General features: G+C 49.8%; 2 protein-coding genes across 2 annotated transcripts in view; both read left to right on the plus strand.

The window, feature by feature from the left end:
- Positions 1 to 2: 2 nt before the first annotated feature.
- SLC32A1 (solute carrier family 32 (GABA vesicular transporter), member 1) lies at positions 3 to 4,681 on the plus strand. The gene is made up of 2 exons (XM_004687377.1): positions 3 to 570; positions 2,762 to 4,681. The coding sequence occupies exons 1-2, from the start codon at positions 178 to 180 to the stop codon at positions 3,947 to 3,949; spliced, it is 1,581 nt and encodes a 526-aa protein (XP_004687434.1). The 5' UTR covers positions 3 to 177; the 3' UTR covers positions 3,950 to 4,681.
- Positions 4,682 to 11,096: 6,415 nt separating this feature from the next.
- ACTR5 (ARP5 actin-related protein 5 homolog (yeast)) overlaps positions 11,097 to 19,560 on the plus strand; it is a 17,578-nt gene continuing 9,114 nt past the window's right edge. Inside the window, exons 1-5 of the mRNA XM_004687011.2 lie at positions 11,097 to 11,495; positions 12,616 to 12,845; positions 14,781 to 14,950; positions 17,630 to 17,847; positions 18,436 to 18,618. Of these exons, the coding sequence (XP_004687068.1) occupies positions 11,097 to 11,495; positions 12,616 to 12,845; positions 14,781 to 14,950; positions 17,630 to 17,847; positions 18,436 to 18,618 (1,200 nt within the window). The remainder of the gene's footprint in view (positions 11,496 to 12,615; positions 12,846 to 14,780; positions 14,951 to 17,629; positions 17,848 to 18,435; positions 18,619 to 19,560) is intronic.

A 19,560-nucleotide genomic window follows, 5' to 3' on the forward strand; every position in this document is an offset into this window, starting at 1 on the left:
GGGCCCTGAGCTAGCCACTACCGCCCGCCGAGGGGGTCATGAGCCTGCGAGCCCCGGGGCGCCGGACAGAAAGCGAGCGGAGATAGCGACCTCGCGTCCCCCCAGACCTCGCCGCCTTGCCGCGCGTCTCCCGCGTCCCCAGACCCTCCTGTCCTTTCCTCGGGCCCCGCCGCCGTCATGGCCACCCTGCTCCGCAGCAAGCTGTCCAATGTGGCCACCTCCGTGTCCAACAAGTCCCAGGCCAAGGTGAGCGGCATGTTTGCCAGGATGGGTTTTCAGGCGGCCACCGATGAGGAGGCGGTGGGCTTCGCGCATTGCGACGACCTCGACTTTGAGCACCGTCAGGGCCTGCAGATGGACATCCTGAAGACGGAGGGCGAGCCCGGCGGGGACGAGGGCGCCGAACCGCCCGTCGAAGGAGATATCCATTACCAGCGCGGGGGCGGCGCGCCCCTGCCGCCCTCGGGTTCCAAGGATCAGGCCATGGGGGCTGGTGGCGAGTTCGGGGGACAAGACAAGCCCAAGATCACGGCGTGGGAGGCGGGCTGGAACGTGACCAACGCTATCCAGGTGAGCCCGGGGTCCCCAACTCTACCTGCCACCCCCACCCCACCCCTCCAGCTCTGTGCAATGGGTTATCCTCAGTCCCCTTACAACCTGAAGGTCCCCGTTCCCCTTTGATCTCGGGCCACCATGGGGATCTACACCCCCAGCTGCATCTCTGGTGCGGAAACCCAACCCCTAGGCCACCTTAGCTGCAAGACTGCTAGGCTGAGATTTTGCCAGTGACAGGAACCCTGAGACCCCGCAAAAGGGAGGGGGGGAGAGGGGGGAAAGGAGGGGTGAGGGAGAAAGAAAATCAGGATTGGACGGATCAGTGGCCCTGGGATTTCGGAATGGATTCACAACTGCATTCTCTGGAGAGAAGGCCATATCGTTAAGCTGGGAATCTCCTTCTCCCATGCACACACCGAATACCATACCTGGCACACAGGCAGACTCGCATGCCCACTCCCCCCTTCCCCACAAATAAACATGGGGGCACAAGTGCACATAACCTGCATCTATCAGAATTGGATAGGATTACCCCCAAAAGTCACCTTCCTACATCACTATGTCTTCCCTCTCACAACAGCAGCACATACCTTTACATACCAAACACACACAGCCCCGTTTGAACACAATACACCCCTACAGGCAGAGTATGCAGACAGGATTGGGCCCTCTCCCTCGGGTCCAGCCCTGCAGGGGACATATAAGCATACACAAACTGCACGCTCGCTTGTGCACCTACCCCGCAGGTAGTCTGTGGCACCTCAGCACCTCCAATGTACAGATTCATCCGTCTCGTTCGAAATCCCGGTTGCACCGCAAAAAGGCAACCAGCTTCTCTTCCAGTGAAGCCACAGCGAGATACTCAGAACCTCCTGCAGCACCCCCCTCCCACCCAGATCCCCCCCTTCATCCCTACTCCCAATCCCCCACCAGGCGGCGCCTGGCTGGCCCGGAGAGGGTTTGGAGTGGGCACAACGACCCCAGGAGCTGGCTGAGGTGGGAAGGCGGGGGCTCGCCAAGCAGAGGAAGTCTCAGTCCGAGAAGCCCGCTGGGAGAAGCCCGCAGGCCCAGCGGCTGGGCTCCCCCCGGGTCCCCAGAGTGCACGCTCGTTGTGGCGCAGGACGTGGATTTCCTGGGAGCTGGCGGGTTCCTCAGGGATCAGGGCTCTGCGGGGGGGGGGGGCCGCTCGGGGTGCGAACTAAGGGACCATACCCGTGGTGCCCTGGCTGTTGACCTGGTGAGGCCACCGAGTGTCGGCTGGGGTTCGGGACGTGTCCCCTGGTTTGCCGCACCGCAGATTTTGGGAAGGGCCAGTTCAGTAGGCCTATAGAGACCCGGGTGAGGATGCTGGAGGCCTAGAGGAATCAGGACCCCCGAATTTCGTTATCAGTTCTTTCCCATGTGGATTCTAACCCTCCTTTCACAGCTCTGCCGCTGGCTCCTCAGTCCTAGGTTCCTGCTTGATTTCGCCGGTAACAGAACTGGCATTGTCTACGCGGGTACCTGGCTTGCTTAATCTACCCTTCCTGGGGATTCTCTGACGACTCTGGCCCAGCCCTAAAACTCCCTACATCGGACTCTGCCCTCCCCAGTCTCACTTTCACCCATCCACATCTCCCCCGGCACCTCTGTGTTGGCCCTTCAGCCCACCGGTTCCTTCAGTAACCTCCCTACACCCATTCCAGTTCCTCCTTAAACTCCGTGCCCCCTCTTCCTAGTGGCTCAGCCCCAGCGCTCCACACCTCTAAACCTCTTCAGGTCCCACCTCCACCTTCCCCTTCCTGTCTCCTCCTTAGTCCTGGGGAATGACCCCCCAAACATTACCCCCCCTCCTCGAGCTGACCTCATCCCCCCATCTTACACCTCTAAACCTCTTCAGGTCCCACCTCCACCTTCCCCTCTGTCTCCTCCTTAGTCCTGGGGAATCACCCCCCAAACATTACCCATCCCCCCATCTCCCAGCCCTTGAGGCACCGTTCCCTCTCAGTCCGGCCTTAAACACCCCATTCTCTGTCTTTCAACACCTGTGCTCCCCATTCGGCCTCCCTCTACCCCCACTCCATTCTCCAGTCTCGTCAGTCAAAGGTTTAGACCAAAGTCTCACTCAGCGCCCCCTTCAGGCTATCGCTGTAAGCCACCTCCCCCGACCCTCGGTGCCCCGCGGACTCTGCTGAACACCCGCCCCTGGCTGCTCTCTGCCCCGCAGGGTATGTTCGTGCTGGGTCTGCCTTATGCCATCTTGCACGGCGGCTACCTGGGGTTGTTCCTTATCATCTTCGCCGCCGTTGTATGCTGCTACACCGGCAAGATCCTCATCGCCTGTCTGTACGAGGAGAACGAGGACGGCGAGGTGGTGCGCGTGCGGGACTCCTACGTGGCCATTGCCAACGCGTGCTGCGCTCCGCGCTTCCCCACTCTGGGCGGCCGCGTGGTGAACGTGGCACAGATCATCGAGCTGGTGATGACTTGCATCCTCTACGTGGTGGTCAGCGGCAACCTCATGTACAACAGCTTCCCGGGGCTGCCCGTGTCGCAGAAGTCCTGGTCCATCATCGCCACAGCGGTGCTTCTGCCCTGCGCCTTCCTTAAGAACCTCAAGGCCGTGTCCAAATTCAGCCTGCTGTGTACTTTGGCTCACTTCGTCATCAACATCCTGGTAATCGCCTACTGTCTGTCGCGGGCGCGTGACTGGGCCTGGGAGAAGGTCAAATTCTACATCGACGTCAAGAAGTTTCCCATCTCCATCGGCATCATCGTGTTCAGCTACACGTCGCAGATCTTCCTGCCTTCGCTGGAGGGCAACATGCAGCAGCCCAGCGAGTTTCACTGCATGATGAACTGGACGCACATCGCAGCCTGCGTGCTGAAAGGCCTCTTCGCGTTGGTGGCCTACCTCACCTGGGCCGACGAAACCAAAGAGGTCATCACCGATAACCTGCCCGGCTCCATCCGCGCTGTGGTCAACATCTTCCTGGTGGCCAAGGCGCTGCTGTCCTATCCACTGCCCTTCTTCGCAGCGGTCGAGGTGCTGGAGAAGTCCCTCTTCCAGGAAGGCAGCCGGGCTTTCTTCCCTGCGTGCTACGGTGGCGACGGGCGCCTCAAATCGTGGGGGCTGACGCTGCGCTGCGCCCTGGTGGTCTTCACGCTGCTCATGGCCATCTACGTGCCACACTTCGCCCTACTCATGGGTCTCACCGGCAGCCTCACCGGCGCGGGCCTCTGCTTCCTGCTGCCCAGCCTCTTCCACCTTCGACTGCTCTGGCGTAAGCTGCTGTGGCATCAAGTCTTCTTCGACGTCGCCATCTTCGTCATCGGCGGCATCTGCAGCGTGTCTGGTTTCGTGCACTCGCTCGAGGGGCTCATCGAGGCCTACCGAACCAACTCGGAGGACTAGCGCCGCCCAGGCCAGCCGGGCCCGCTCCAGCGTTCTCCCGCTCTCCCTCCCCACCCTCCCCCCACCCCACCAGCCCCGCTCTCCCGGCCGCGGCGCTCGGGAAGCCGAGCTTTAAACATCTCCGGTTCCTAGTTTCTGATTATTGGGGATGGGGGGTGGGTGGGAGGGGATAGGGATCCACAATCCATCGCGTCTGCGTTTCTGTTGTTTCCACAACCCCGAGGTTTCGGGGGAGGTGGGGGCGCATTTGTGGGCGGGGATTTCTGTCCATCCAGGAGGGGCCCCGACACTTTGGTCCCAGTCACCGAGGGTGTGGGAAGGGAGGGAGAGGAAGGGGAGCAGCCGCAGGCGCAAAAACTTGACCTTGGGGAGGGGGGACATTTCACAGTCATCCAGTGCTCGGAATCTGCTGCGTCCAGCCATTTCCAACGAGAGTGCTTCCCATTTCCGAGACATCTCAACCCTGCGGCGGGGAAGGCAGGCCGGGGTAATCCGTTTCGGGTGGCGATTTCCTTCTGCAGAGCAGGGAGAGGAGGAGCCTAGGTGGGCCGTCTTGCCTGCCGGTTTTCAGGAATTCAAACTCATCTTGTGCAATTTATCAGGTTGTGGAACTGTTCTACTGTGCGTGTGGTGTGCTCGTGGTGAATAAGATGAAATGTATATCAGAAAAAAAATCTATCTCTAATTTAGAGTGCGGTGCATAATAATATCCGCAAATAAAGACGTCACAAAAGGTGCCCGCTGCCTCGTGTCAGTTCTGCCTTTTCGCGCTGGGGATCCCCTCGCTGGAGAGCCAGAGTACTCGCTACAGTCCAGCCAGGTGAAGGTGGAGGAGCAGCCGTAGCAAAGGGCTCCCGGAAAGCTGCAGAGAGCTCAGGCTGGGCACCCCCAGAGAAGGCGCTGGAGATGCTTGGGAGACGCCAGGAAAGGAGCTGCCGGTATAGAGAGTGGTGTGGCTCTGGTCTCTGCGCTGGGTCACCAGGACAAGGTTTGTTTTGAAGCTTTCCCTTCCTAGGGATGGAGTCATCTTAAAATTCAGGGGATTCTCTCAACTTCTAATTCTTAGAGAGAGAAGTTATATATAAAAGCTCTGTGCATTTGCTCAACAGACATTTGTAGACAATCCTGACTTGTTGGAACTTACTGACTAGAGAGGGCAGTAAGGAAACCCACCACTCCACCTCCCCTCTGTGAAGAGTACTATATAGAGTCAGCAGAAATTGTGTATTTCCTGGGCCCCTTACAAATAAACAGATCTGGCCCTTGTGAATTAACTGCCAGCCATTTGCACTCATCCTCCTTTGAGAGACCTCTTTGCCAATTTGTGGAGAATTACCTACCCACCTTGGGAATAATTCCTTTGTTTGAATTACCCAGAGGTTCCAGTCCTTTCTTTTTTTTTTCTTATAGACCTTTTTTTTTAAGTTTTATTTATTTATGCATATAGAACTGGGGTACAGACCAGAGGTGCAGGGGCAGTGAGAAGATTCACCAGAGATAGAGGGAGGAGAAGAACAGGCAGATGGACTAATTACACTGCTGAGGGGAGCAGCAGGTGAGACAGGAAAGGTCTGCTGGCCATGTGGATCACCTCCAGGGCCAGGGATTGAACTCACACTGAATCAGCTGTGGTTAGCTTGCAGTGCTGCATCCTAACCCTTTCCAGTCCTCTCTTGGTGCAAATCTGACTCCAGCCCACCGCCTCCTCCCGAGGGCCAGTCCCCGGGGGCTATTGGACTCTGTCCTCAGGCACCTCAGGGATGCTAGCCAGGAACCAGAGGGGCTAATGTGCATCCCGGGGGTCCTCTTCACAGCGACAGGAATCACAAGGAAGATCCTAGGTCTCCACCACCAAGGCAGAGGCCTCGTTTGAAACCATATCTCCAGGTGCTGTCTTTGTTCGGAAAGAACCAGAAAATGTCTAAGGCACCATTTCTTCCTACCTATGTGTCACAGATAGATGACTGGGAGAGAGAGCCAGAGAAGGGAGGGCAGGCCTATGTGAAAATTTGCCATAGGATGAGAGAAGGCTGTGTGTGTGCACACTCATAGAGCATCGTGTGGGCATGCCTGCAAGTGAGGCGACCTCACACCACTAGGACTCCGTAGCCACAGAAGCAGCAGGTGCAGAAAAGGGCCAAGACCCAGTGCCTTAGGCAAACCACAGCCTTAACCATTTAAACAGGCTATTTGAGGTATCCATTGTCATTCACCTAACCCCCACAGCTTTCTCACCATTGTCTAGCGGTTAGAGTTAGGAGCTGTCCAGAGAATCATCCGGACGTCCTCTCCCCGCTTCCTACACACTCACTGAGATCTCCCAGGCCTGGGAGTTGACCGACCTCCCCCCTGCCCGGGCTCCCACAGCTCCTCAGCAGGTTCTCGAATTCTTCGGTGCCCTCAGAGTCAGAGCAGAGTGTCACCGGGAACGGTGGACTTCAGCAGTGGAAAGGAAGGTGGGACCTTCACGTTGCACCAGCCCCATCCTTCCCTTCATTAAAAGGACAAGTGATTTAGCAGGCTGGCTGCAAGCAGAGGCTGCCCGCCTCCCCCACCCTCTCTCCTGGACCCGTTCCACTAAATCCTATCTCCGGGCTTTGTGCTCAACTTCCAGGGGGATCCCAGAGGGGCGGGGTGGGGTGGTAGACCGTCTCCTAAGGCTCTCTACCAAAGGAAACTGCATCCTCGTCTGTAGGTCACTGGTCGCCAGGCAGACCCCCACCCTACCCAACACCAAAGTGCACGGATAGAAGTTGAGAGGAAAACCTCTTCAGCTCTGATTTGCAGTGAGCTCGACGTCCTGGAAGCTGACAAACCCTGCAAGGTCTGTCGGGGGTCAAATCTGCTTCTGGACCTCGGGATTCCATCAGTTCCAGTTTCTTACAGTTAATCGTGACGAGACGCGCCGTGGACCCTGCAAGCTAGCCCTCTGGCGTCGGCAACAACCCTGTGTCGGTGTACCCAGCACAGCGCCTTGGGACCCGGGCCCCGAGCCGACAATATTTTTGTACTTCGGAGGAATCTTGGATGCCCCACCGCTCAGACCCGAGCGGCCGCGCCTCGCCCCCCAGCGGTGAGAGCGCCAGCTGCGGTCCTGCGAGAAAGGTTCACAGCCTCTGAATGTGGGTCTTCGCTTCCCCGCACACCCCAGATTCCTAAGTACTTATTGCCTCCTTTTATCCTCCCACCCGCCCCCTCATCCCTCCAGTTGATAAACACTGCCTATCTCCGGTGTTTCATTCCAGGTCCTCGGTGTTTGGTCGTCCCCCTCTCCCGCCACCCCCTCCCCCAATAGAGCAGGATGCTAAGTTAAACAGGGAAATTTGAAGTAACTGATAACATGAGTGGCTCTTGGCTTTGCCCTCTGAGAAGTTTTCTTCTTATCCGCTGGGTATCTGGCAGAACCTTCTCTCCTTGGGGCACAGACTGGGCATCAGCGTTGCATCCTGGTGCAAGTTGAGGATTATAGCTACCTTAGGGGTCAAATTCTTGAAAAACTGGGAATCCAGACTTATTTTCTTAAGGAATATTATTCCCTCAAAACGTAATAGGTGTTAAGGATCGAAACTGCGCGTTTCAAAAAGATATTTTGAAGTCTTTAACTTCTGTACCTGTTAATGTAACCTCTGGAAAAAATGGTTGTTGCAAATGCACAAATGTAATTAGACATACCGAGGTGGGGGGGGGGCTTAATCCAGTATGATTTGTCCTTACAAGAATGAGATGCTGACACAGAAAGGGGACATAGGGAGAATGCCCCCCAACAGAGAATGTTGTGACTCTTCTCCAAGCCAACAATTGCAAAAAGAGAAGTCAAAAGAAAGACATGGAATAAATTCTCCTTGGAAGACTTTAGGAAGAACATAGCCATGGTGACACCTTGGTTTTGAACTTGTAGCAGCCAGAAGGGTGAGAAAATACATTTCTATTGCATTGAGTCATATTATATGCTTTGTTGCAGTAGCCCTAGGAAGCTAATACAGTTAGCTTCTGATTTTTTTTTTTTTGGTGGTGATCATTTTTTATTGATTTATCATATGTTCACAAAACATATGGGACACAGCTCCACACCTCAGTATGTGCATATGTCCACTAGTCCATCACTGAAGTTCCAGCGCATCACACTATCACATTGACCTCTGTCCTTTGCTTCCACACCTGTCTCCCTTTTCCCCTCTGGTATTCATCATGATTTTCACAAAATGCATGAATTATTATTATTGTATCTTGCCAGTTTTCCCCCTTTGGTTGTTTATATTCCACAGATGTTTGAAACCATCCAGTAATTGTTTTTCATTTTCTGATTTATTTTGCTTAGTGTAATCATTTCACATTCCATCCATATTGTCCCCAAAGGCAAGATTTCACTTTTTAGATAGCTGAGTAGTAATCCACTGAGTATATTTTACCACCACTTCTATACGCAAGTCACTCATCTATCATCGGAGGATGCTGTCCAGGAGTTTAGCATCTGTTTTCTTCTCTGTATTTTATGGCTTTGGTCTTAATACGAATCCTTAGACCATTTTAAGTTAATTTTCCTGATTGGTGTATCTAGGTTCACTTTAATGATCTAGTTTCACTTTTTTCATGTGACTGTACAAATTTCCCAATGCCATGTGTTGAAGAGGCTTTCTTTTCTCTATTGTATGGTACTGACTCTTTTGTCTTACATTAGCTGTTCACGTGTGTGTGGGTTCATTTCTGGCTGTCAGTTTTGTACCTTAAGTTTATGTGTCTCTTTTGCTCCAATACCATACTGCTGTCACTTCGTAGTATAGTGTGAAGTTGGGCATAGAATACTCCCATTTTCTTCTTTTCTTCCTGGATTGCTTTGGTTACTTTGGGTCTTTTGTGGTTCTACAAAGTTTAGAATGGTTTGTTTTGTCTCCTTGAAAAATTCTACTGGGATTTTAATAGGTATTGGATTGAATCTATATTACTTTAGGTAATCTGGTCATTTTAAAAATGTTTATTCTTCCAATCCATGAACAGTGAATATTCAACTTCTTTGTGCTTTCTCTGGGCAAATAATTACAGCCAAACATTTGTCTAGTGCTACGTTGTGCAGCAGAACAGCCACCAGTCACAAATGGCCATTAAAAATAAAATATCAGTTTCTCAGCTTCACTACATTTTAAGTTCTTGATGGTTAATTGTGGTTAGTGGCTATTGCCTAGTCATCACAGACTGTAAATATTTCCATCACGCAGAAAGTAGACTGGATTTAGTATATTAGTCAGCTTTTTTTCTGTAATAATGCTGCATAATACCCCAGATTTCAGTGGATTATAAGAATAAGTATTTTTCTTGTTCATGGGTCCACAGGACAGTCCAACTTTAAATTACTGTCTGGACTGGGCTCCAGGCTGCAGTTTGGATTCAGATGTGCTCCATCATCTTTAGACTTGGGGCATGTTTTTATGACAGCAGGAGTATGAGAAAGCAGTTTAAAATACACAGACACATTTAAAGCTTTTGCTTTAGTTAACACACTTAGTTAATAGTCCATTGACTAAAGCAAGTCACATAGCCAAGTCCAATATCAAAATCTATAGTGAGAGGCTCTATAAAATTAGACAGTGGATGTATATTATTATTAGTAGTATAGAAGAGTGAAGAATTCACAACAATAATCCAATCTACCTCACCTGTGCTAGTCCTTTTTTTTTTCCTCTGAAAAAAGTAACATAGTCACATGGCTGTTAAACTAAAAGCACATAAAAATGTATGGAGTGATAAGTCTCTACACCTGACCCACCCACATGGTCCCCTCCCTTTACAGATAAACCCTTTCTTGTTTATCTGCGTGAAAATACAAGAAAAACCATAGATTGTTCCTTTCCTTCCCTGCTTTCTTAAAGGGAATTCATTATACACAGTACTGCTTTCACTTATTTCTTTTAAATGTATAGCTGGGAGATTTTCCCATGTTAATATACTGGACGTAGTCCTTAACTTACAATCACTTGTATTTACTGGCTTCTGTGTTCTGTTTGTCCCTGTTTTCTCAGTTTAATGATGGGTATCTTCAGATGTCTGGGATTCCCATGTCAGGTGATGGGCTTGTGTTGAAAGACACCATCCTTAATCTGATTTAGTCACTAGGCTGGCTCCCAATCTGACATGTAAGCATCCATAGCGGTTCTTGAGAAAGATTTGGGGTTTAACCTCTTGCTAAGGATGTTTATTCAGAGCCACTTTTTATAATTAACTTGATTTTATTTCTCAAAAATTAACTGCTCAAGAGTTGGAAAGTAGAGTGAAAACAGCTGCTATAATTCCTGTTATCCCCTTTTAAAATGGAAAAGGCAAAGTGGTACAGGGAGTGTTGGCCAATCCGGTTAGAGCTAATCCTAGGAGGGAGAGGTGTCACAATACCTCCACTTCCATCCCATAGGGCCAGAAATTAGTCACGTGATCACACCAAACAAAATGACCGCGATGAGGCGTTAATGCCTCTACAAGGAAGTAAAAAATATATATTTGAGAAACAATTGGCTTCTTTTTCTGAGTGAGGTCACAGTGCGAAGTCATAGTTAACAAATTTATTTTAAAACATATTGTTTGATGAAATATCACATACATGCAGAAAAGTGCACAGATCCTAAGAGGACAGCTTGATGAATTTTCACAAAATGAACAGACCAGCTTAACGAGCTCCCGAGTCAAGTAATTGACCATAATCGGTATCCCAGACTTGGGATATCCTAGACAGCCACTCTAGGGGCGACGTAATTGCGGGGAGGAGGAGCCAAGGGCGTTTGAAGGAGAGTAACTCAGAAATAGGCGTGGCTAGGCGAAAAGGCGGGCTCCACGGAGCAGGTACCCACAGCGGAGACCAGGAAGGGGCGGGCCCTGGTGGCTTGACGCATTGGGGGCGGGGCTTGCTGGTGCGGAGCCCCGGCCAGCGTGAAGGGACATGGCCAGGCCAGCTCCGGGGGGCGAGATCTAGCAACCGCACAGGACTTCGCTGAGCGGCCCGGGCCTGGCGATCTCCAAGGGGTCAAGAGGGGCGAGTTCCAGAAGTAGAGGCCGACCGGGCTAAGCGAGGGGAGATTGTAGCTTCCCGTTACGCGCGGGGGCGGGGCGTCGCGCCGTCGGGGCGGACGCTGCGGCGGGGGGCGGGGCCAGCGCGCGTTCCAACATGGCGGCGGCCAGTGCAGCCGGCCTGGCGGCGAATGTGTTCCAGTTCCGCGACGTTCGTGCCGCGCCGGATCCGGTGCTAGAGGCCGGCCCGGTCGCACATGGGCCACTGCCAGTACCGCTGGTGCTGGACAATGGATCGTTCCAGGCTCGTGCCGGCTGGGCATGCCCAGGTCCGGACCCCGGCCCCGAGCCGCGCTTGCAGTTCCGCGCAGTGTGCGCCCGCGGGCGTGGCGGGGCTCGGGGCGGGGCAGGCCCGCAGGTGGGCAACGCCTTGGGTAGCTTGGAGCCTCTGCGCTGGATGCTGCGTTCGCCCTTCGACCGCAACGTACCGGTCAACCTGGAGCTGCAGGAGCTGTTGCTTGACTACAGCTTCCAGCACCTGGGGGTCTCCTCACAGGTGAAGGGCGGGGATGGCTGGACTTGAGGGGAGGCGGGCGGTTCTGTGTTCTCCTGTCTGCCCTCCCAGAGGTAGTCACTCCAGTGTCTGCTTGTCATGTAGTCCTTCGATCGGGTAAAAAGAACCTAAGGTGTGTAAGTCCTGTGCTAGGAGTTTGGACCATAGCAGTTAGGAACAACAATGGCTTTATTTTATTGAGCATGTATTCACTCATTAACAGTTGCATATGGAGACCCTGCTCTGCGATAGGCACTTTTACAGGCTTTTGGAATACACACATGATGGCTCCACAGAACTTTTGTGTGTATAGATCCAATATGGAAAGACATTTTATTTTCAGGACACAATGAACAGTAGAATTAGTAGTACTTGGTAGATTCTATGGCAAGCTAGAAGGAAAGGAGAGGGATGTGGTTTTTTTTTTTTTTTTTCAATAAGATCACAGGTTAAGACTCACGGAGATGGTGATGATTGAGCAGGGAATTGGAGATGATTGAGGTAACTAACTACCTGAACATCTGGAAACATAATACCCAGACCAAGGGAACAGACAGTGAAAAGGCCCCGAGGCAGGAGTGTGCCCAGGTTCTAATTGCAGGGTGGCCAGAATGAGGAGGAGAGTAGTAAGTGGAAGAAGAAGCCAGAGAGATAGTGAGGGGCAACTCACACACTGTAGGTTTATATAGGTGCTGTCTTGGAGTGTTGAGTGGTGGAGGGCTATGGCTTATATTCCAGAAGTAACACTATAGCTGCTATGCCGAATCTAGGGTAGAAACAGGGAGCCTGGGGAGGCTGTTGGACTAACCGAGGTCAGGGATGATGGTGAATTATATGAGGGAGGTATTCGGGATGTGGTATGAAGCAGTTGGATTCCGGATAGTTTTGAATGGAGCCCATCTGAATTACTAATAGTTGGGATGGGCTTGATTTAACCTTAAATTGACCCTAATTTCTGTACTTTTTTGTTTACCTGAAATAGTTTCCATTAGAGATGAGTTTGCTTCTGATCAGGTTTTTGAATGAAGAGCAAAAACAAATGCAGTCCTTGCAACAAGGATTTTGCTTCTTACATGTTTAAAAAGTGTATTTTTTTAATCACCCATTTTCTCTTTCAAAGTAGGGCTGTGTTGATCATCCCATAGTTTTGACAGAAGCTGTGTGCAACCCTCTGTATTCACGACAAATGATGTCTGAGCTTCTTTTTGAGTGCTACGGGATCCCCAAGGTTGCCTATGGAATCGACAGCCTTTTCAGCTTCTACCACAATAAGCCAAAGAACTTGATTTCCACTGGGCTCATCGTCTCATCTGGATACCAGTGTACACATATTTTACCCATCTTAGAAGGGAGGTAAGTTGTGCTTCTGGCATTTGAGTATTTCTTTGAGAAGCATTCAGGAAACACTAAGTGCCTGCTTAAAAGGTAGGGTGAGAAGAGCAAGTCCTGAGCTGTATGCACTTGTGGGCTTAGCTCTGACCCACCTGACTGTGGGTCAGTCATTGTACTTGCTCCTTTTGTGACCTCCTAGGAGGAGGAGTTGGGGTAGATCGTCTTTGATAATTCTAAAATAATAGAATTGTATGATTCTGATTTATGGTGAGATAGCTAACACAGACAGCACTTGCAGGAGTAGCACTCAATAAAAGTATATATTTTTGAATAAAGTTACTTTAGATCTTTGTGTTTTGGATTAACTTTTTAAAATTAAGAGCTTATTTGATTTTATTATTTTTTAAGCTCCCTAATCACTCTGGTTTAGACCTTTGCAGGTACAGTGTCTGGCACATAATAGGTACTTATTAAATATTTCTGAGCTGAATAAAATATTTCTTTTTAAAAAAATATTTATGCATACGGAACTGGGTACAGGCCAGAAGTACAGGGGTTGGAAGAGGTTTCATCAGAGACAGAGCCAGGAGCATAACAGGCAGACTGACAAAATACACTGCTGAAGGGAGCAGCAGGGTTGTGGGGGAGAGGTCAGAAGAGGTCTTTTGTGCCATGTGGGTCACCTCCAGGGCCGGGATGGAACCTGCACTGAAGTGACTGTGGCTAGCTTGCAGTGCTGCATCCTAACCCACTGCGCCACTAGGGGGGGCCCTGAATAAAATATTTCTATCATGCTTGACAGGAGACTAGGCTAGTATTGTGATCTCTTGAAATGGTTTCTCATTAAATAGGAGGTTGTATACTAGGAAGGGAGTTGGCCTTGGAGTTGAATACCTGGAGTTGCAGCCCTCCCAAGGATGAGCCCCCTAACTTCTTCACTTAGTTCCCTAACATGTAAAATTGGGAAAAATAGACTTCTCAGGGTCATGCCAAGGATGAAATGAGATGTTATAAGTGATGGCTCTTTATAATCTGTAAAACAATTTGAATATTTAAGTCAGAATAAATGCCGTTGAATTTTATCGAGACTTGTAGTGGGCTTTTTTCTTTGAAGTTTTTACAGTATTTTATGAAAGGAGTAGTTCTTAGACATTACCAAACATTACTGGGGAATGGAGTTTGCTATTTATGTAAACAAAATATGCAGAAGCTAAAAATAGCCTCACGTTATTTTTATGCTATTTTGAGAGAATTTTTTTTTTTACCTGAAAGCTAAGAAATGATTAGGTTGGAACATAGTCTGTTCTCTGCTGGCATCTGCTGGTGAGTTGTGATACAGCAGTGACATTTTAACAGCAAGTTCAGTGCTTTACTGCTCACTTTCTCACACTAGGAAATAATTATTTGAATTCTTGTCGCCTTCAGTTCATGTGCGTGGGATCTGATCCTCTTAGCTGCAATAAGCCCACATGTGTGCAGTTACTTCATGTGTTCACTTCTCTTGGAGTGTTTGGGGGGAAGGTTCTTAAACTGGGTTACCCTAGAGTTTCTTGGGAAGCTCCTTAAAAGGAATATTCTCAGGCCCACCCCAGAACAAATGAGCCCTGGGAATTGGCATGTTTAACACTTTCCCCCACCAGTTGGAGGATACTTGGTCCCAGGGCCACAGTGAGGAACCCATGACAAGGCCATAGGGTCTGACTTTAGAGTCTGTGTTTTCCCATTGAACCTCGCTTCCTTCTGAGACACTTGGCAGAAGTTAGAGGGCCTTTTCTGGGCGGACTCGGAGTCCAGCATAGGGTGAGCCGCTGGAGCAAAGGCACTGTACAGTCCCTTCCAGTTGTAAGGCTTAAATGTTCCCCATTTTTCTACATCAAGTTCCCCTTTTCCCCCCTCAAGGTTCTCTTATTTGTGGTGCCTATAATTTCAGGGTTCCTTTCTGTTCCTTGGTGATAGGTTAGATGCTAAAAACTGCAAGCGCATCAACCTTGGAGGCAGCCAAGCAGCTGGCTACCTCCAGCGTCTCCTCCAGCTGAAGTACCCTGGGCACCTGGCGGCCATCACGCCGAGCCGCATGGAGGAGATCCTGCACGAGCACAGCTACGTCGCTGAGGATTATATAGCAGGTAATGAGACCTTCGCGGTGGCTTTTGAGTGGGCATTTTGTTTTTACCTTGTAGATATAATTGCTTTATTGGATTAATGCCCAAGTGCTTATTTTTCAATTTCAGTGTGTGGTTGCTCATTGCTAGTGTATTGAAATGCAATTCATTTTTGTGTGTTAATCCCGTATTCTGTGATCTTTCTAAGTTTATTCTAGCTTTTCTGTAGATTCCTTGGGGAATTTTCTGTGTTGACATGTCATCCATAAATAAGGAACAGTTTTAGTTCTTCTTTTCCAGTCTGTTGGAGTCTTATTTTTCTTGCCTTTCTGCACTGACTCAGACTCCCAGTACAGAGTTGAATAGGAGAGCTGGCACCCTTGATTGTTCCCAGTTCCTGACTTGGGGTAGGGGGAGCAGCTCTGTGGGGAGATGAGGTACCTTGGAGTGTTTGCAGATGCCATTTATCAAGTTGAGCGTGTTTCCTTCCGATTCTGGCTCTACTGAACATTTTAATCATGAATTGATTTGAATTTTGTGAAATGTTTTTTCCCACATCAATTGATACAATCCGTGGTCTGTTTACTTTTGGATAGTTCTTGTGGAGTTTGTGACTGCTTTTGAATACTGAATGCTAGTTTTGATTTTTTTTTTAAGCTCCACTTTATCATTTATATTATTCTTTTTTTATATTGCTGGATAATATTTTGTGGGATTTTATATCTCTGTTCACGAGGGATATTGAGCTATAGTTTCCTTGCATCGTATCTGTCTGGTTTTGGTGTCAGAGTGATGCTGGTCTTGTTAGAGGGTTTATATTCCAGAAAAGATCTAGTAAATGACTGACATTTTTTTTTAAATTTTCCTTTTTTTTGTTTAAAGATTTATTTATTTATGCATACAGAACTGGGGTACAGGCCAGAGATGGGGAGGGTGAGAGGATTCACCAGGGACAAAGTGAGGAGCAGACAGGCCGACTGACGAAGTACACTGCTGAGGGGAGCAGCGGGTGGGTCAGGAGAGGTCTGCCGTGCCTTGTGGGTCACCTCGGGGCAGGCGGGATCGAACTCATGAGGAAGTGGCTTAAGCTTCTTGGTGCTGTGCTTTAACCTGCTGCGCCACCAGGGAGGGCCCTGACTGATATATTTTTTAAAATATTTGGTAGAATTCTCTAGTGAAACTTTGAGCCTAGAGAATTCTTCTTCTGAAGCCTTTAAACTATGAATTCAATTATTTTCATAGACATAAGACTTCAGGTAATCTCTGATTTTTTTCTTTTTATTTCCTTGCTTTAGGTTTACCTTGTTCTCTTTTTCTAATCTATTTAGATAAACGTTTAATCTGAATTCCACAGTTTTTGATGTTACATTTTCATTTTTCTTGAATTCAGATATTTTTCTAATTTTCCTGAAGACTTCTTTTTTGAGCCATTCGATTATTTAGAAATGTGTTGTTCTATATCCAAGTCTTTGGGGATCTTCCTGTTATTCCTTATTTCTTGTTTAATTCCATCATGGCCCTGGGACTTCTTTGTCTGATGTCATTTAAGCTTGTGCAGGTTTATTTTATGACCCAGGCAAGGGCTGCCTTAGCACATGCTCCATGCACATGTGAACGCAGTGTGGACTCTGGTGTGGCTGGGCGGCACAGTCTCTGCTGTCGCCTGGCCTGGTTGACGGCTGCTCCTTTCGACCCCTGTTTATTTCATAGCTCTACTGGTTGTGAGTGTTCAGTCTCGAGGGATAATTGCGAATTTTCCTGTTTCTTCTGTCAGTTTTGCTCTGAGGTGTCTGGTCTCTTTAGTGGGTGTGCAGTGAGCATCCCGTGCCTTCTTGGCAGAGCGACCTTTCTCATTACCGGTGTCCCTTTGTGGCCTTGGTGATTTCTGCTTTGAAGTCCAGTTGGACTTAATATTGCCCTTCCAGCTCTCTTTTCCGTGGTGCCTGCATCATCACCTTCATTAATCTTAGGGTTTTGTTTTTTACAGCATCTCTCAATCTTTATCCTTTAATGGGCATGTTAGGACGTTCACATTCATGCATCATTCCTGGGCTTGGGTTCAGGGCTCGTCTAATTGTCTGTTCTGCGCCTTCTTTGCTGTTCCTGTTTCCCTCTCTGCCCTCTTTTTGGGTTATTTGGAAATTTAAATTATTTGCTGTTCTATTTTCATTTATGCACTGTGTTTTTTGCTCTAGCTGATGTTTTTAAGAGGCTGTCCTAGAGATTACATAAACATGCTTCGTATGTCTGCTTAGCATCACCGTTTCCTCATGTCCTGTGGATTATGGGCATTCCAGAGCAGCACCCAGAGGCCACTTTGCCCTGCTCCCTGCAGTTGTCCTGGTCTAACATGATGTTTGACACGTGGAGGCCTGTCAGACGCTTTGTGGTTCTTTCAGTTGTCTGACATCTTTTCAAGGACTCGGGGGCAGGCTGTGGTGTCTCATTAGGTTTTCATCACCTGTTACTCTCCATTCCTGACGTGCCGTGCTTCCTTCTGGTGTCACATCTGTCTGGAGGACTCCATTCAGCAGTCCTCCCAGAGCGGGCCTCGAGCATCCTGTCCAGACGGAGTCATAGCTGCCTCCCATTGATTGGGCTGAGTCAGAGCTTGAGTGACAAGTGCTTTCTCCTCCTTACTGGGTCAGAAACACCGGTGTTTCCCGGCTAGTGTTCCCATTTCATAACTTTGTTTCTGTGAAGAATTGCAGAAGTGGCAGTGCCCTGACTACTATGAAGACAATGTCCACAAAATGCAGCTCCCATTTTCCAACAAGCTCCTCGGGAGCACTCTGACCTCTGAGGAGAAGCAGGAGAAGCGGCAGCAGCAACTGCGGCGGCTACAGGAGCTCAACGCCCGTCGGCGGGAGGAGAAGCTGCAGCTTGACCAGGAGCGACTGGACAGGCTGCTGTATGTGCAGGTGCGAGCCTACTGGGGTGGGCAAGGTGCTCCCGGGTGAACGAGGTGCTCTCGTCCCACTGTGAGTTGCATCGCCTGAGTCACACAGGGTCCAGCAGGCTGGTAGCATCAGTTTGGAGGACGTGCAGCAGTGTTTCTGAAAGGGCTGTGGACTCTGACTTTAATGCTTTAATTTTGCCTTAGAATGTCCTTTGTTTCATTTTTAACTTAAGCGTGGCGCACAGGATTCAGAGTGCACACAACTTAGAGTACAGTTGGGTTGATTTTCACAATCATGTTCTGCCATCCTGATTAGGAAGTAGAGCATACCAGCCCCCTCCAAGGCAGCTCCCTCATAGCTCCTCTGCGTAACTTTGCCACCTGAAAGGTAATGACGTTCTGATGTCTCTCACCAAAGATTCCTTTTCCCCTAGGGAGCTGGGCAGAGGGCAGCTGTGCGGGTCATCGGCAGGAAGTGTGATTTTGAGGAGGGGCCAGCTGGGGCGTTGTGGGAGCCCTCTCCTGCTGCAGGGGTTCTGAGGCGCTTCTTTCACCATCCTGTCGGTGATAGCCCTGGTAGCTGAGGACAGACTGACTGCTTTGCTTTCAGGAGCTTCTGGAGGATGGCCAGATGGACCAATTCCACAAAGCTCTGATGGAGCTGAACATGGACTCGCCAGAAGAGCTGCAGTCCTACATACAAAAGCTCAGCTCAGCAGTGGAGCAAGCGAAGCAGAAAATCCTTCAAGCAGAAGTCAGCCTCGAGGTGGATGTGGTAGACAGCAAGCCAGAGGTAACCGAGCTCTAGCAGGGAGGCCCTCAGGGGAGAGAACAGCCTTTCCCGAGGGCGAGAGATGTGTCTTGAGAAGACTGACGTCACAGTGGTTGTGACCACCCTCAGAGGAACTGGAGAGCAGTGTGATGAGTGATGGCCGCGGGACCCGGGAGGGGCCAGATGGCACTGCTCCTCAGGGAGGGGAAAGCGTGTGTGTGGGAAGGACAGTCACATACCAGTCAGTCATCTGGTGCGGCCTTGAGCCTGTGCCTGCGCCTCTGCTGGTTTCCTGGCAACAGTTCCGGGCCCCCATTGACTTTCTTCCAATGTCTCGTGAAGTACATTGTGACTGACCTTTCACTTCCTTCCTTCCCGTCTTGATGTTCCCTAGGACAGTGATTGTGTTTCATGCGAAGCTTATGACTTCATAGCCACTTGTAGACGTGCTCAATAGAATGTTAGCAAGTTGATTTAGGATCATCCTTATATTCATTACTAACAAGTAACTGTTAATAAGGTGGATGTGGCCAAAGGCCTGGCAGGAGCAGGGCTGAGATAGGGCCCTGAGTGACCCCCTCCCACTCTGGCCTGCACAGTTAAGGGGCTGCATAGGTCACCTCGATGTCACACCACAGTTGGCCCCCCTGCCTTCAAAGCTGGAAAAAGACATTAATATGTGTGAGTTTTACTGGACTCTGTGAGTTCTAGAGTTCTGAAAAAAATTTGTTCAGTCCTCTGGCAAATACTCAACCAAACCAGAATAGTTTATCGGGGGTTTTGTTTTTAAATCAATTTTCCTTCAACTCTATACAGCCAATGCTTTTAGGAAGAAATAGTCCTGTGGGAAGGTCTGTGTGGTGCTGAATGCCCTGGCTCCTCAGGGCTCTGCCTGTGCAGACTGTCCCGGCTGTGCAGACTGTCCCACCCTGTGCAGACTGTCCCGGCTGTGCAGACTGTCCC

This window comes from Condylura cristata, unplaced genomic scaffold (genome assembly GCF_000260355.1).
Source record: "Condylura cristata isolate star-nosed mole 26May11 unplaced genomic scaffold, ConCri1.0 scaffold00022, whole genome shotgun sequence".
NCBI classification, from domain to species: Eukaryota; Metazoa; Chordata; class Mammalia; order Eulipotyphla; family Talpidae; genus Condylura; species Condylura cristata.

What these genes read in the sequence shown, in the direction of transcription:
- SLC32A1 (XM_004687377.1), top strand. Translation starts at nt 178, where the DNA reads ATGGCCACCCTGCTCCGCAGCAAGCTGTCCAATGTGGCCACCTCCGTG. An exon ending in ACGTGACCAACGCTATCCAG is followed by an intron (nt 571 to 2,761) that starts GTGAGCCCGGGG and finishes TCTGCCCCGCAG; the next exon opens with GGTATGTTCGTGCTGGGTCT.